Source organism: Akebia trifoliata, chromosome 5, assembly GCF_017979445.1.
Source record: "Akebia trifoliata isolate Shusen 1 chromosome 5, ASM1797944v1, whole genome shotgun sequence".
Taxonomy (NCBI): domain Eukaryota; kingdom Viridiplantae; phylum Streptophyta; class Magnoliopsida; order Ranunculales; family Lardizabalaceae; genus Akebia; species Akebia trifoliata.
The window spans coordinates 11,501,586-11,517,962 of NC_141379.1; the positions used below are offsets into that span (position 1 = coordinate 11,501,586).

The window sequence follows — 16,377 nt, forward strand, 5'->3', positions numbered from 1 at the left end:
GACTCAAGATCTTTAACCATGATCAAGGTATTAAATTTCAACTATTCCAATCGGCCTGAAAATGGGAATATTTTGTATAAGTACTTCAATCAATGTGGAAACTAATGCAATTTTCATATAATTAATGGAAATGTTTTAGAAATACGAAAGTATTAAAGAATTTCCACTGAACTATATACAATTAATATGTAAAATACTTGCTTAAATGAACTATAAAGTGCTACATTCAAACAATATCTATATATATATATTTGAATATCTATGAATAAATTACCAATACATACAGCAAGGATAAATACCTATACAATCATAATTCATTCTTCTAATGAATTATGAATAAATAACATCGCTCAATTTGCAATTCCACTCTATAACTTGTCACTAGTATATTTAATTGGTAAAACCTCAGACATGAAAGCTAGATATTGTCACCAGTATATTTAATTGATTCCAAAGCTGGAAGCCTAGAAGTCATCCTAGATGTTTGGCTCACATTTCAGGTAACTATAATTTCGGGGAAAGTAGACATCCTAGAGATAAACAACCCCTCTTTAGGAGCTGACAAGTCCAGTAGACCAACGTAGGGAGTATTTTTATCTCATACCCATTGCACCAGTTTGGCTTCGTTTCAGCTATTGATAGCTAGGTCAAGGTGTAAAACATCATTTTGAGGCAATGCTCCGGTTAGGAGAAAAACCGAACAGCCTCAAGCAAAACATTACAAGGCATTCCGAGACAATCCAAACATTCAATGTTTGAGCTCAATATTTCATCCTAGTCTCAGCTGAAGTCAGAATGTTACGCTTAAACCGAATGAAACTTTGAGCCGGTTAGAGCATTTAAGGGGTACAAGTGGTTTATAGATAAATTATCTAAAAAAAATGAATGAAACAACTCACACCCATATTATTATTGCAAATTGAGTTCTCGCACAAACAAGTAAAACAACAGTACAACAGAGTCGCATATACAAGAAGGGTTCTAGAAAACAATAGAAAAATAGTACACAAACATAAAAAAGAAAATATGTTTCCCAATTGCTAACCTTCAACAGTTGTAAAACAAACTCAACAGCTTCTCTTGGGCTTTTCTTGTCTGCTGCTCTGACCATAGCTATTGCATATGGAATAGCCTGTCGAAGCATAAATGACAATTTGGTTTCTAAGATCGAATAAAATTTATAGATATCATCAAACTGGTAAGAAGCTAATTTTCCTGCTAGTATTTATAGAAATCAAGTCTACATTTTGCATCACGAGGAAAACTTGGCACTAAACCCAAAGAAGAACCTTGATCGTGTTAGTCCCAATACATCATGTTACTTTTTAAGGAAATATGAGAAGATCAAATAATCCAAAGATGAATTAACTTGCCAATCTTGAAATTATAACTCTGAAAACACTCCAGAGGGACCCATAACCAAAAGAAATCCCGTGACTAAGAAGAGCATAAATATAAGGATAACTGAAGTCAAAGTTCGCTCGAAATAAGTTCTTAGAAGCTATTAAGAAGACTTCTTAAATGCATCATTAAGATTCAATCCCTTTTACACTAATGCGATCTGAACACTTGAATATTAAGCGCTACACACTTGGGTTGATACCCTAACCCTGTGCTATCTTTCCATCTCATTTTAAGTCATATATCTTCTTTTAGAGCAATAATGCATGACAGATTGTAATGAGTGCCCATGCTGAACAAGTGTCGAATTCTGACACTTAATGGATTCTTGTACAGAGTGCCAATTTTCATTTCTAAGACATGGAATAACACTACTTATCAGGGGGGAAAAGGATATGAACTAACATTTGTCATATGTTTCAATTTTCTTTTCTTTTCTTTTCTTTCCTTTAATGCTAGACATCAAATTACACTTATTACAGATTATGAGCTATACACTTTCTTGTTGAAAATTTCTTCATAGGAAATATATACCGTCAAAATATATAGGTATGTGATGTATATCATAAGGCATCCCATGAAAAAATTCATTATTATATAAAAATATTTTACCCAACAATATTTAAAATAGGGTGGAATATATGTTTAAACTCACCCACCCATCCAAACTCCTACATACACCCTTGTTTATCCAAAAACGAACAGGCTTTGAACGATCTAACAGCTAAAGTTTACAAAATCAAATTGAACTTGGTTATTTTTCTTACTAGTATAAAAAATTAATTTTTTTCAATCATAATTGTCACCATATATAAACTAGTAGAATCTAGCATAAATGCTTAAGATCTATTGATTTTGTTAGAACACTTGTATGGTGGAATCTTTTCAATTTCTGGGAAACAATTTCTTCAATTGATCTACGAAGTCTTAATGCAAGGTAGTAATAAAATTAACAATCAGTTGTCAACTCAAAGTGAAATTGTTCAAATAAATGAGAATATTCCAACAATGGCACTAATTGAGTTGACTAATGAAGAATATAATGGTAACAGACAGTAGCTACAGCGAGGACCCAACAGATAACCATAAACACAAACAATAATAATCACCTCTTAACAATAACTTGCATTATTTTTTCAGAATGTAAAGAGCCCAAGTTTGAAGATTTTGTATTCAGATGGAAGGCTATTGTTTCTACCTTGGAATAGTTGAGTTTCATTTTATTCGTATACTACTTAAAATCTTCTTTCCTAGTCTATTTTCTTTCCACATACAACTTGGGCTTTTATCCTTTCTCAATAAATTCAATTACTTACCAGGTAAAAATCCAACAAAAAATATCAGTCCTCAAGCTAAGCTAAATCACAACTTACAAATGAAGCTAACCAAGGTATCACATACAAATATGTCATACATACAAGTCCTACCTCATTGCATTACCTCAAGAACGAAGTACTCGGGAAAATCATGAAAGTCATTTGGCCTGGCATGGAAAAAAAAAATGAAATAAACTAAATTCTGTAGAGTATCAATAAAACAAAACACAGAGTTGGATTCCACAAATATTTCAGAATATCGTACTAGTTATCATCCTGATTTCAAATTATACAAAAAGTGAACAATTACTCAACCTAGGGAGTCCAATCTCTGCATCAAATCTTCGGCTCTTATAAAATTTAATCAGATGGAGTAAACCGGCCCAATCAGTATCCTGCTAGGCAAACAACTTAATGAAATGCATGTGCAGATCAATAACAAGTGCATGACAAACGAAACAAGTACACATACGTGAAAAATATAATCAAGCTTTTCAATTAATAGTAAGCCAAGATGACCAACCGAAAGATAAAAAGGCACAAATAACATCAAAGAGACTACAAATGTCAACTAAAGAACCCCTCACCCCAACAAAGTCAAAAAATGGAACATACAAAATGCTACCCTAAATTCTTTGAAAACTTTGCACCACAATAAGATGAATCTCATAACTGAAATAATTCTCTTGGAAGAAAAGCACTTTGAATTGTTGATTCATTGCCAGAGATGGCTTAGAACCGATAGTTCATCATCTAATGGATCCTTCTAATACTCGATCCGAGAGTTATTAGAGCCTATTTCTCACTACATAAAAATTTTAGATCAACACAATGTATGGATGGTATGAATTTCTGAAAGAAGACTCTTGATACCAGAGCCTATTGCTCACTACATAAAAGATTTTCATTAATGAAACATGTAAATCCATTGGAAAATAAAAAATATGCATGCCCAATGAAATGGTGGTTGTTATTTGCTCCAATAACAACTCATCGGTTTAACTGAATAACTAAATCAAATAGATAGAACTTTCTCTTCTCTCAGGCCATGCTTGTGTGATTCCTCTTTAAGCACATACTCGGGGGGGGGGGGGGGGTAGGGGTAGAGAAAACAATTTCAAAACGGACTCCCCATTCATTGGATAAAGAAGAGCACCAAGATTTCATAATTTATTGTCTAACTTATTCCAATTCCAATAGCTCAAACATAGATTGCGGGGGTTATCAAAATACTTCATATCAACAAATACTTGATATATAAATATCGATTCGGTCCGAGATCTCTTGTTGAATTGTTGTATTATCAATATTATGCCTTGAAGAGGAATTGAACCTCCACGCTTTTTAGCACGAGATTTTGAGTCTCGCGTGTCTACCATTTCACCATCAAGGCATTTTGAAAGTGAATTGTATTCCATGAATAAGATATCACTCTACTGTGATGAATGGAAATATGACATGACAGGTGGAGTATTGGAGTTTTTTTATTGATTGATCATGTCATATAGGCCCAAGTTGGACATCCAATTGCTTTGATTTCAATTATCCTAAAGATACCTTATATTTATATATCAAAAAGATGTACAATCAAACCTACTTCTCGGTTCAATAAAAGCCCGAATAAGTGATAATAGTACCCAAATAATGAAAGATGAAAAAAGTAGATCCAGTTACAGCTATTCCTCTCGATCTCTCGAACTATCTCCCATTCTCTCAATGTTGTTATAAGAAAGGGTATAAACCCCATTTTTTTTTCTTTAAGTTGATTTAGAGATATTCGCCACATTTTGTTGAATATTTGAAATATCTACTATTGTTTTCACATTAACAACATACCCCTCCACTGACCTTGGTCTTTTCTTATAGACTAATAAAAATGAACCAAATGCCCTCATATGCAATCTCTAACTAAAAATTATCGATTTTTCTTCTCAAAACCAACCATTTTCAAGTTCTTTAATCTCTTGGATAAATTATTTTTAAAACAAATTATTTAAATAAACTTATCTCATTTATTTCCTAAATTCAAAATCTGATTATTATATTCAACCATCCTTAAAACAAATTTAGTACTCTAAATTTAGATACATAGTTTTGGTACAAATAGGGAATATTTTCGTGAATTTCATCTTCACGCTCCCATGTGAATTCCTCATTAGAATGATATTGCCACAAACTTTAACCAGGCTTATAGATTTGGATCTAAAGACCTGTTTTTTCCTATGTAAGATTTGAATTGGTTGTTCTACATAAGTTAAATATTTTTTTACCTCATCGGCTCGTACTCTAATGTATGAGAAGGATCTGGTTCATATCTTCTAAGCATTAATATATAGAATACATTGTGAACACCTGACAATTGAGCTAACTTATATGCTCCTTCTCTAATTATGTCCAAAATCTTGAATGGACCAATATCTGGGAGCTAAATTTTCCTTCTTCATAAATCGCATAATCCCTTTCATCTAGGGGTGTCAATGGATAGCCAAAATCCGAATTCGAATTCGAAAAATCGGATATTATCCGAAATTTTCGGATATTGGACTCGGAATCGAATGTCAGTTTAACATTCGAATGAGTTTCGGATACGAATTCGGATATTGCGATATCCGATTCGATAATATCCGCTCCGATAAGAATATGTATATTATGTATTTATGTTTTACAACAAAACTTTTATATATGTATATATATCGTGTTATGTATTAGTGTTATACAACAATTTTTTTTTTTTAAACTTTATCTTCTCTCAAACCTTCAAACGTGAAGAACCAGACGAACAGTGGTTTAGATTGCCGTAACCACCGTCTTCTCCGACCAGCAACCATCTCTCTCTCTCTCTCTCTCTTCGATCTGAACCTATCGGAGTGATTTTTCGAAGAAAATGTGGGTTTCAACTGTGCGAACTCCGACACGTTTTCTCCGGCAAGAGAGCATCCAGGTGCATTCTCTCTCTCTCTCTCTCTCTCTCTCTCTCTCTCTCTCTCTCTCTCTCTCTCTCTCCGATCTAAACCAATCAGAGTGATTTTTCGGATGAAATTTGGGTTTCGACTGTGTGAACTCCAACAGATTGAGGAAAACGGACTTTAGTAGGATTTTTTATCGAATCGGATATTATCGGATATCCAATATATTTTTCAGATTCAAATTCGAATGTTTGTTAGGGATATCCGATCGGATTCGAATTCGAATTCGGATAGTATTATTTTTTTTGGATTCGAATTCGGATATAGTACTATCCGATCGGATATCTATCCGTTGACAGCCCTACTTTCATCGGAGAAACTTTCAAGAACACTCGATCTCCAACCTACAATTCTAATGTCCATCTCCTCTAATTTGCATAAATCTCCAAACAGATTTGTTTCGATTGCAATCTAATCGGAGATCTAAAAGTTCTACCATACAAAGCTTCATAAGGAGCCATGAAATTTAAAAAGTGATCTGAGAAAATAGATTAAACATTTTTTACACGTTTTTGTCATATATATGTGAATGTATTGCTATGATGATTTTACTTTAGATTAATATCATGTTGAAAGACCAGTGAAATAAATTCCCACAAGTTAGGTAAGGCACAATGGTTTCTCGTTCGTCTGCTGAAGCTGAGTATCGTGTTATAGCTCTTGGCACACATGAGCCTTTTTGGCTTAGATCTTTGCTGACAAAGTTGGGATTTCCTATTGCTGGTTCCTCCTCACTGTTCTGTGACAACAAGTTTGCTATCATGCTTGCATCTAACTCAGTTCTTCACGATAGGACTAAGCACATCGAGGTTGATGTTCACTTTCTCAAGGAGAAAGTTCGATATGATGCACTAGAGACAGTCTTTGTTCCTTCTTCAGATCAACTGACCGATATGCTTACAAAGTCTGTTAGACGTTCTGTCACTAACTCTCACCTTGCCAAGCTGGCCTAGTTGATATATTTGCCCCAACTTGAAGGGAAGTATTGAAAATATTAAAATAGTTAGTTCTAATTTGACTAATATTAGTTTATTTCGTTTTATTTCTTATTTTCTTTGTAAAGGCATTTATGTCCATTCCCTTATTATTGATTATAAATATATGCCAAGCTCTCATTATGAGACTTGACTTTTCTCTTCTAAAATTCTTCTATAAGATTGTCTCAAGTTAATAATTTGTTCATAACCGCTAGCCAAGCGAAGAAAGAAATTTTTTAAGGAACCTTGGAAATCCAAATTAATTTGAAAGGAAAGGTAGCTAATCTTTGAGACTCTAGAATGGCCCGGAAAGACCTTACCAAGAATCTTGTCCTTATTGCAAGTCCATATCCAAGAGTCGCTCTCAAAAAGCTCCATGCAATGAAGATCCAAAATCAAAGATAGGTCTACTAACTTCTTAATTTCTCAATCATTAAGAACCCTACTAAGACTAGGGTCCCAAGAGATACTGCCACCAAAACGAATCAAGAAATCCGAGATGGACAATTCCTTTTTCAAGGAAAGCTCATAGATCAAAGGAAATTGCCGAGATAACATTGTCTCACTGCACCAAATGTCTTCCCAAAACCTAACACTATCTCCACTTCCTATTCTAAACACAATCTGCTTCCAAAATTCTTCACACCCTTTTGTGATACCTTTTGCACACCCCACACCCAAACCAGGACTTCACATCACCACTCACCCAACCAAGCATTTTCTCGCCATATTTAGCCTTAATGACTTTCCTCCACATACTATTCTTCTCCTCCCCAAACCACAACAACCATTTTCCTAGCAATGACTTATTGAACATTATAAAACCTTTAATACCCAAGCCGCCATTCTTTCTAAGGGCACGCACCACATTCCAATTGACCAAATGAAAATTTTTCCCCTTCATTGTCATTCCACAAAAAGTCTCTAGCCAACCTTTCCAACTTTACTTAAACGCTATTAGGGATAGAGAACAAGGACAAGTAATAAACCGGAATGCTTTCCAGACCATTAATATCCGATTTACAGAAGTAACTAATGAGCTAACACAAAATGTTGCGGTAAGGCTTTGCGAATGATGATTTGCAATTAATAATAACCATGAAATAATTTAAAATTGAATCAATCTACGTTCGTTATTATGGGGAACACCACTACCTAATGTAGTTTAGCAAATGAAAAGCATCTAACCAATGTATCACCAAAAAAAAAAAACAATATCTGACAAAGCAAGAAGAAAAGATTTCTTCTTCATTGAAAAAAGCAAGAACATAACGGAAAGTGAGAGTGAGGGAGGATTGAGAGAAATTTAAACATCAGCATTCTAAGAAAAATATTTCATTGCGAAAACTTCACCCAAGGGTTAGAATACCTCAGAAGCTGTATGAGCCAATGCAAAGGCTGCTTCAATTCGGACCCTCCAAAAGGCCTAAAGAGCATAAAAGAAACACAAACAATTAGATTTTATTGAATGTGAAAAAAAAAAATTGAAATTAAAGCAAACAAAACCTTTAAAGGCAAACCTTTGAATCACCAAGAAAATTATTTAGAGCATTAACAACTGAAAATGAAAGTTGTGGTAATGCCTCCAATGTAGCAATTGCTTGTGCCTGAGCAACGACATCTTTGTCCTTCTCTAATTGATTGATCTGAAGTGCATCCAACAGTAAGGAATCAAACGAGGTGGGACATGAAATTTGGTAAGCAATGTAAACAACTGAAAGGAATCAAATAGCACAAAGCAACCAAAATGAATATCTTTGACAAGCAAACATACAAAAAGCGCATCATTAAGCATGTTTCTACAAGAACACAATTTTACATCATTAAGCAAGTAGTAGGGATTAGGAACCTCAGTGTCATGAATTTCTAACTCTTGGATAAATGGCTTTGGAGGTTTGAAGGGGCCCAATAGATTGTGGATCGTTAGGAGCTTTTTGGGTTGGTCACCCCGACCACCTTGTAAGTCTCTATTGTATTCTTGCACATCATGAATGAATTTATACTTATCTATAATATAAGAAAATAGATTGTGGAGATGAGTAATGAAAATAGCAATAGGATTGTAGTATTTTCCTCTTACAGTTGTAGGTTTTGCAAGAGAATCACCAATGGTTACCTTGAATTTGGGTATGGAACATCTTAGGTATGGCGAGGCTGGCTTTAAAAGAGACTTCTCCAGTTTGGTTTGCAATGTCAAATGGCAAAGGTCGGCGAAAGATAGTTCAACCAGTGAGAGGGATTCTTCTTCGAACCTTCGGATCATAAGGAATCTTAAATACTGGGAGGTTGATTCCCTCACTATAGCAATGCCTATTTGCATTAGCAGGAACGACGACTCCTTTAATCAAGAGGATAAAAGGATTTGGAAATGGAAACTTCTTTGTTTGCTCTTTGCCTTTAGCCTTAGACATGTCTTCTAGGTGGTATCTAGAGTTCAATCTAAGGTGGCTTTTTTTTAAATTAGACTAGTACTTTGGACAATATTCTAACTGTTGATCACTTCATTAGCTGAAAGAAGACATCGTAAACTTTTGCACCGTGGGCAAGAGAAAAGGGGAGTCTGAACAGTATGGTAGGACAGCTTTGGAAATTTGGTGTTCTTTCTAGAGCTTTTTGACATACAATGGCTTATGCAAAGGACCATTCTAGAGTTATTTCAATGTTCTTGACTCTTGCTCTCTCTTCCGGATATGTGCCATGGAGAATCCATCATTTTATGGTTTGTTGGCATATTTGGATCAAATGGCACCCTAGGGTATTCAAGGACAAGTAGTGTTGCAAGCCATTGTACTGAGAGCCAAAGCTCTAATGTTTTAATGGTCTTCGGTGTTCAAAGACTGTAAATATCATCTATTTGACAATTTTGTAATTTAGATGGGTGTTGGCAACAAAATGTCATTACCGGAAATTATCACCCCCTACAGGGTAGACTCATAATCCTGCAATGTCACTGAACTCCCAAAATTGGCTTCTTTCCCTTCTAATTAATGGACCATGAACTCTATGAAAAGCCTACTACAATTGCATGGGAGGGAAACGGAAAATGCCCCTTACAATATATCTGAAACATTAAGCATCCTTTTATCCCCACATCGACACTCTGCCGCCAATGATTCCTATTGTGGGAGAAACGCCCATCCCACCTCCCTTAAGATCCACATACTTTAAAGATACTTGGTTTTGTCTCCCAAAGAACCACGATATGCAGTGCCCTGCCTTCTAACAAGGGGCTTCACAACATGCCTTCTATCCCTATTTCCCAATCCTCTGACATTTCATGCTAGAATCTTAAACAGTCATTGATAAACATTGATACCTTTCCTTCTACCACAACTCTATAGTGACCCAAAAGAAGAACTTCTCAGACCTACCCCATTATGAATTCTCGAATAAAGCAAGATTTGCGCCCTTCCTTACATTGCCCACCTGGAACAAGTCTATACACCCTCCAAATATGGATGGACTTATCCTACCATTCATGTCCATATCCGCATCTCTCATTGAGAAAGCAAACTGATTCTCGTTTGACCAACCAGAGTTTTTAATCCTGGCTTGATAAATATCATATTTTAAATAAATAAAAAAATACAACAATGGAACCATTATCCCCATGATCTCACCTTCGTGATCAAAAACTAGCCCTAGTGACAAATCTAGATACAATTTGTTCTTGAGAAGCCACTCCTAAGAATCAGAAGGCACCAAACCAAAGAGCATATCCACCAAACTCAACTGTTTATTGGGTAAGGAGCTAAAAAAAGGCGCATGAGGAAAAACATAGCATGGGTGTGGCACCGAAAACCAGATCCTGATTTGACTCTCCTTTGCCCACTATACACAAATCTTGCATCTCCCTATAGTGGTCAGAAACTGCAAGTTCAGAACCTTCACACGCAAGACCCAAGCACAGATCCTTCCCAAAGTGTTCTACGCACAAGCTGTCCTAGAGGATATCATCCAATATGGTAGAGGTGGTCAATCTGGAACACCGAAAAGAAATAAGAAACTAAAAAACAAGAAATGGATGGCCGCAAGTGCATCACACTTGCATTCCCTCAGTATATAAAGTATAATGACGGAAGAGCTTCTTCAAAGAACAAACAAAACCAATCTACATGATAAAACACAACGGTTGGCTCTACTACAGCTTTGTGAGGTATTAAGATTGAGACAAAGGAGTTAGGTCCGCACAACCCCACTTTATTGCTTTGCGTCCTCCCCCCTTCAACTTTATTGTCTTTCTTCTCCTCCCCTCTTTTTCAATAATACCCATCTAACTTTACTATCTTTCCTCTTTTACCCCTTTAACCCCAAAGAAGATGCTCGTGCCGTAGACACGAGCAAACTCTAGCGTGTGTACGTATGTATATATATATATATATATATATATATATGTTCCCTCAAGAGAAGGGAAGGATGAAATACATGAGAATCCCCACTACCCAGCCGGTTGTTCATTAACCATGCATCCCGAAATAAATACAAAGTCGCCAAATATAGTCTCTTATTTCCTTCAATTCAGATGACCACTCTATCTCTACCTACAACTGCAAACCAAAACAGCACTAAATGTAACACCAAGATAGCATCCACAAAGAGTTCACGATTCAACATCACAAATTAAACATGGAAGGAAGAAACATTTAACGCACGCACGCGCACACATGCACACACAGAAAAGAAAGAGCAAATGACTTTTTCTTTGTGAATTGGAAAGTTACAAATTTTCTCGAGACACTTAGGCTTGATGATAAGCCAAATGCAGCTCAGTACTAGGGCATTAACCGATAATGCATAAACTCATAGACTTGACGCTCGAAACTACATCCAACAAGCAAGCTCCTGTTAAAACTTATAAGTTGCACAATTGGTTAGAAGTCATTCTTACCCACATCTGAATGGGCTGATTAAAATTAATTTCAGCAAGATATTCCATTTCTGGATCTGCCCTGAGCCACAACAAAGGTGACTCCGCACTGCCAAAAAAAAGAATGATTGTCATTATCAAAGGAAAAGAATCATGGATCCAGTTTAGAATTAGAACATGACATCGGCACCTAGATAACATACTTGGGACGCATATCTGGGGTAGGAACATCGCCATTATCATCAGAGCCATCAGGTTTGGAACCTTTCTTAGGTTTTTGAATGCGTCTTGCAGCAAGTTTCGAATGGCATTGTATTTCTAACAGCTGCCAAGCTTCTCCGGCCATAGGTAGAATTGGATGGTCGTACATTCCATCAAGTTCATGAACTCTGATGCTCATCATCCCTGGCCATCCAACATCACCTTCTAGGGTTTCAGAATCAAGATTACCATTAGGAACAGAAGCGCTTGAATCTGGTTTTGCAGTGCAACCCCTCAAAACTGCCAATTCAATCATATTTTTCCGCTTGTTATAGGACAATCCCATCCTGTAAAATGGCAGTCAATTTAAACAGATATAATCAGTAAAAATTGGTAGCATGCAAAAAGGGGGGAAATAGAAAATGTAGCGTGTTCAATTCAAACCTTAGCATTGGGCATCCATAGGATCCCACCCAACGAGGAAAAAATTCTTTAAGAAATGGACGTTCAAGATTGCCAACCTTGTTCGCAAAATGCCGAAACTGCATCACACAATTTAAAATGAAAGGACTTATTTATCCAGTTAGTCATCCACTAAAAAGACAAGGAATGGGATCACCAAATAAGTGATATTCTAATTGAGAATTCATCGTAACAATACATGAAATGCAAGCAGTTTCAAATGATAGGTCTCCAAAAAAATGTGAATATCCAGGAGGATATGGTTATTAACACTACTCATATCCAGGCCAGCAATCAAGTATTGACCTAATATAAAATGTTTCACTCTAAATGTGTCGGGAAATTGCCCATATTAATATAACTCCATGCTATTAAGTAGATATGGGTATGTTGGTGTGTTTATGTATTGAGATATCAGACATTTAGAAGCAATCATCTTGTATCACTCTCCATCAAATAAAAGAACGGACTCTTATGAGATCCACCATGTCAAAAGACTGCCAAAACAACCTATGCATGTGAAACACATAAGAACAATTTCAGAAGAAAAAGGGGATGTTGTGCTTATTAGAGTATGTTAGTGTTAGAGTATATGTTATGTTAAGAGTATGTTAGAGTTTAAGGTTATATCTGTCTTTTCCTTTCTTTTGGGTATTCTTATATAAACCCACTCTCTTCTTGTAATTGCTTATGGTTTTCTAGTACAAATGCATCTCTTTTCTTTATATTTGATACACATGGCATCAGAACACCAATTCTAGGGCTCTATAGCATCTCGTTTCACATCTCAACTATGTAGCAGCCCCTACTCATCGCAGCAGCAACAAATTCGCAGCCGCGGCAACAACAAACTCGCAGCAGCCTCGCAACAGCAGCAACATATAGCAACCTCTACTCATCGCAGCAGCAGCAACTTTGCAGCCGCGGCAACTACCACCTCACAGCAGCCTCGCAACAATAGTAACAACAACCTCACAGCAGCAACTACTAACCTCCCCATCGCAACGGCATCAACTTCATTACAAACCACCACAAGATTGCAACAACTTTGGTGATGATCTTGGGTGCACAAGATCTGTTTGATGAAATTTCTGTGACAATCCATGTACAGCTTTGATGATATTGGTTTGTATGAACGTGATTATCTAATTACCGCATGTCGATCCCGATTTCTTCTCTTTTGGTAATCGATTTCATCTTTTTGCATCTTTTCTTGAGATCTATTATTACATTGGGTCATTGTCTTGATTTAGATTGCAATGTCAAGTGAACGAGATGATTCTCTTCAGTCCATTAGTGTTCGACTTAACGGAAATAATTACTCATATTGGAGTTATGTGATGAAAAAATTTCTCAAAGTAAAGAAGATGTGGGGATATGTTACTGGAGATTTGGCTATACCATCTGATAGGACAGATATGAAATATGTTGAGTTGTTGGCTACATGGAAAGTCAACAACTCTAAGATTATCAATTGGTTCAACAACTCTGTTGAACAGTCCATTGATATTCAACTAGCCAAATATAAGACAACCAAGGTGATTTGGAATTACTTATCAAGATTGTTCACTCAATCCAACTTTACAAAGAGAGATCAGTTAGAGACAGATATCAGGGCAGTTCAACAAGTAAATAAATCTATTCAAGAGTTTTATTCAATTATGACCAACCTTTCGGATGAATTGGCTCTCATTGAGTCAGCTACACTCAGTTCTTATACTCCCTACTTGGTCTATAGAGAGGAACAGCGTCTTGTCCAGTTCTCAATGGCTCTCCGTGACGATTTTGAGGCCCTTCGAAGTTCCATTCTCCACCGCAACCCTCTGCCTTCTGTTGACTCTGTTGTTAGTGAGCTTCTGGCTTAGGAGGTGCGCCTCAAATCTCAAGCTAAGAAGGGCCTTCTCCCTGCACCCACTCATGCAGTTATGGTATTTCCTTCTAGATCATCCTCGAATTTTGGCATTGATAAGTGCAATCTTTGCAAAAAGGTCGCCGAAAGGCTCAAAGCCCAATACTAAGTAGTCATGGCCAAAACTCCCAACACCAGAGAGATCATCAGCACTCTCAACATCATAAACATACTTCTAGATCTAGCCAATTTCACTCTGCCACTGTTACTTCTCTCCCAGGACCAATACCAATAGTTGTTTCATCTCCGGGCGATTTAGTAGTGTCTACTTCTGCCTTCTCCAGACTTGCAGAACAATTCCAAAAGTTTTTATCTACACAACCTCAGGCTTTCACTTCTTCACATGTAGGTCTAACATCCTCAGCCTACTCAGGTATACCTCGATCTACCTAGGTCTTTGACCCAGAGCTTCTCACCACATGACATATGATTTCTCCTTGTTTACTTCATTATTTTCATCTTCATCTTCTGTTTCAGTTATGACTGCTGATAGCACTAGTATGTCATTAGCAGGTGTTGACTACATTGTTACCTCACGTTTGACTCTTTCATATGTTCATTGCATCCCTCAACCTAATTTGAGTCTTATTTATGTCTGTCAATTATGTGATTCTTGATTTTCAGTTCATTTCACATCTACCACTTGTTATGTGCAGGACCTTAATTCGCAAAGGTTGATTGGGACAGGCCGTAGAAAAAGAGGTTTATACCTATTGAAGGCACTTCATGTTCCTGTTGTTGCTTCTAGTGTTGATCTATCATCTTTTCGTCTTAGTTCTTCCTTTTCTAGTTCTTACTTATGGCATTTTCGCCTTGGTCAAATTTCTAGTTCAAGGTTGAGATATTTAGCTTCCACTGGTGTCTTTGAAAATTTGCAAACTCATGATATTTCAGGTTGTAGTGGTTGCAAACTTGTTAAGTTCTCTATTTTACCTTTTAAGAAAAGTGCTTCAATTTCTCATGCTCCATTTGATTTGATTCTCTGATATTTGGGGACCTGCCCCTATCGCTACTAAAGGGGGGTCTAGATATTATTTTTCTTTCATTGATGATTATACTCATTATTGTTAGGTGTATCTTATGAAGCATCGTTGTGATTTTCTTCATAATTTTAATAATTTTGTGTTTTTCTTAAAACGCAACACACCACCACTATTAAATGCTTTCAATGTGACTTGGGTGGGGAATACACTTCTGGTGACTTTCACATCTCCTTGACTTTGATGGGACTATCCATCAATCTTCTTGCACTAATACTCCCGAACAAAATAGTGTTGTTGAACGCAAACACAAACACATTGTTGAAACCGCTCATTATCTTCTTCTCTCTACCAGTGTTCCTAGAGTGTTTATCATTGTTGTTCACCTTATCAATAGAATTCTCATTACTCTCACATCTGGCATTTATCCTTTTGAAAGGATGTATGGTACAGTTCCAGATTACTCTTATTTGAAAGTCTTTGATTGCACTTGTTTTGTTCTTAAAGCCAATGTTGAACGTACTACACTCTCTGCTCGATCTGTTATTTGTTTTTCTTAGCTATGGTGAGAGTTAGAAGGGATATCATTGCTATGATCCTATTACTCATAAGTTATACGTATCTCGTCATGTTGTATTTTGGGAACATATTCCTTTCTTTTCTATTCTTAATAGTTCTCATAGTCTCACTAAATCTGATCTCATTTACATTGATCATTTTCTTAACGATGACAACATGTTACCCCCTGAATGTTCTACTCCCACACCACTTCCTACAATTGTTCCTTGTGCAGATATTAATGGTCCTCCTCCCTCCTCGGACTGCCATGCAGCTCCTGAGACTAAGGTTTTTGAACCTTCGAGATATCATCAACGATTTGTAGGCCCCCACAAAAATTGGATTCTCTAACTCTTGTTACTCTAACACTTTTCTTTTTCTTTTTTAATGTTTGTGCACAATTTTTCTATGCCAACCTCTTATAAGAAGGTTGTTATTGATCCCCTTTGGCAACAGGCTAAAGATGAAGAATTGTAGGCCCTACAAACAGGAACTTGGGATCTAGTGCCACTTCTAGCTAGCAAGCATACTGTTGGTTCTCGTTGGGTTTACATAATCAAGACCAAGTCCGATGGTTCTGTCAAGAGGTACAAGGCTCGCCTGGTTGCAAAAGGCTTCACTCAACAATATGGGTTTGATTACAAGACCTTTACTCCAGAGGCAAAGATGACTACTGTTCACACTCATTACAATTGCATCTATTCATCAGTCGGTTCTGTCCCAGCTTGATGGCAAGAATG

General features: G+C 36.5%; 1 protein-coding gene and 1 non-coding gene across 3 annotated transcripts in view; both read right to left on the reverse strand.

Annotated features, from left to right (window-relative positions):
• TAF2 (TBP-associated factor 2) overlaps positions 1–16,377 on the reverse strand; it is a 55,538-nt gene that overhangs the window by 16,630 nt on the left and 22,531 nt on the right. For both annotated transcript variants that reach the window (XM_086442790.1, XM_086442792.1), the window contains 8 exons: positions 12,173–12,270; positions 11,731–12,075; positions 11,549–11,636; positions 8,181–8,306; positions 8,030–8,086; positions 3,033–3,112; positions 2,842–2,884; positions 1,046–1,132 (listed from right to left, as the gene is read on the reverse strand). In XM_086442790.1, coding sequence (XP_086298916.1) covers positions 1,046–1,132; positions 2,842–2,884; positions 3,033–3,112; positions 8,030–8,086; positions 8,181–8,306; positions 11,549–11,636; positions 11,731–12,075; positions 12,173–12,270 — 924 coding nt within the window. The remainder of the gene's footprint in view (positions 1–1,045; positions 1,133–2,841; positions 2,885–3,032; positions 3,113–8,029; positions 8,087–8,180; positions 8,307–11,548; positions 11,637–11,730; positions 12,076–12,172; positions 12,271–16,377) is intronic.
• Positions 4,030–4,110, reverse strand: TRNAL-CAA (transfer RNA leucine (anticodon CAA)). Its single transcript has one exon. It is a non-coding gene; the product is annotated as a tRNA-Leu (tRNA).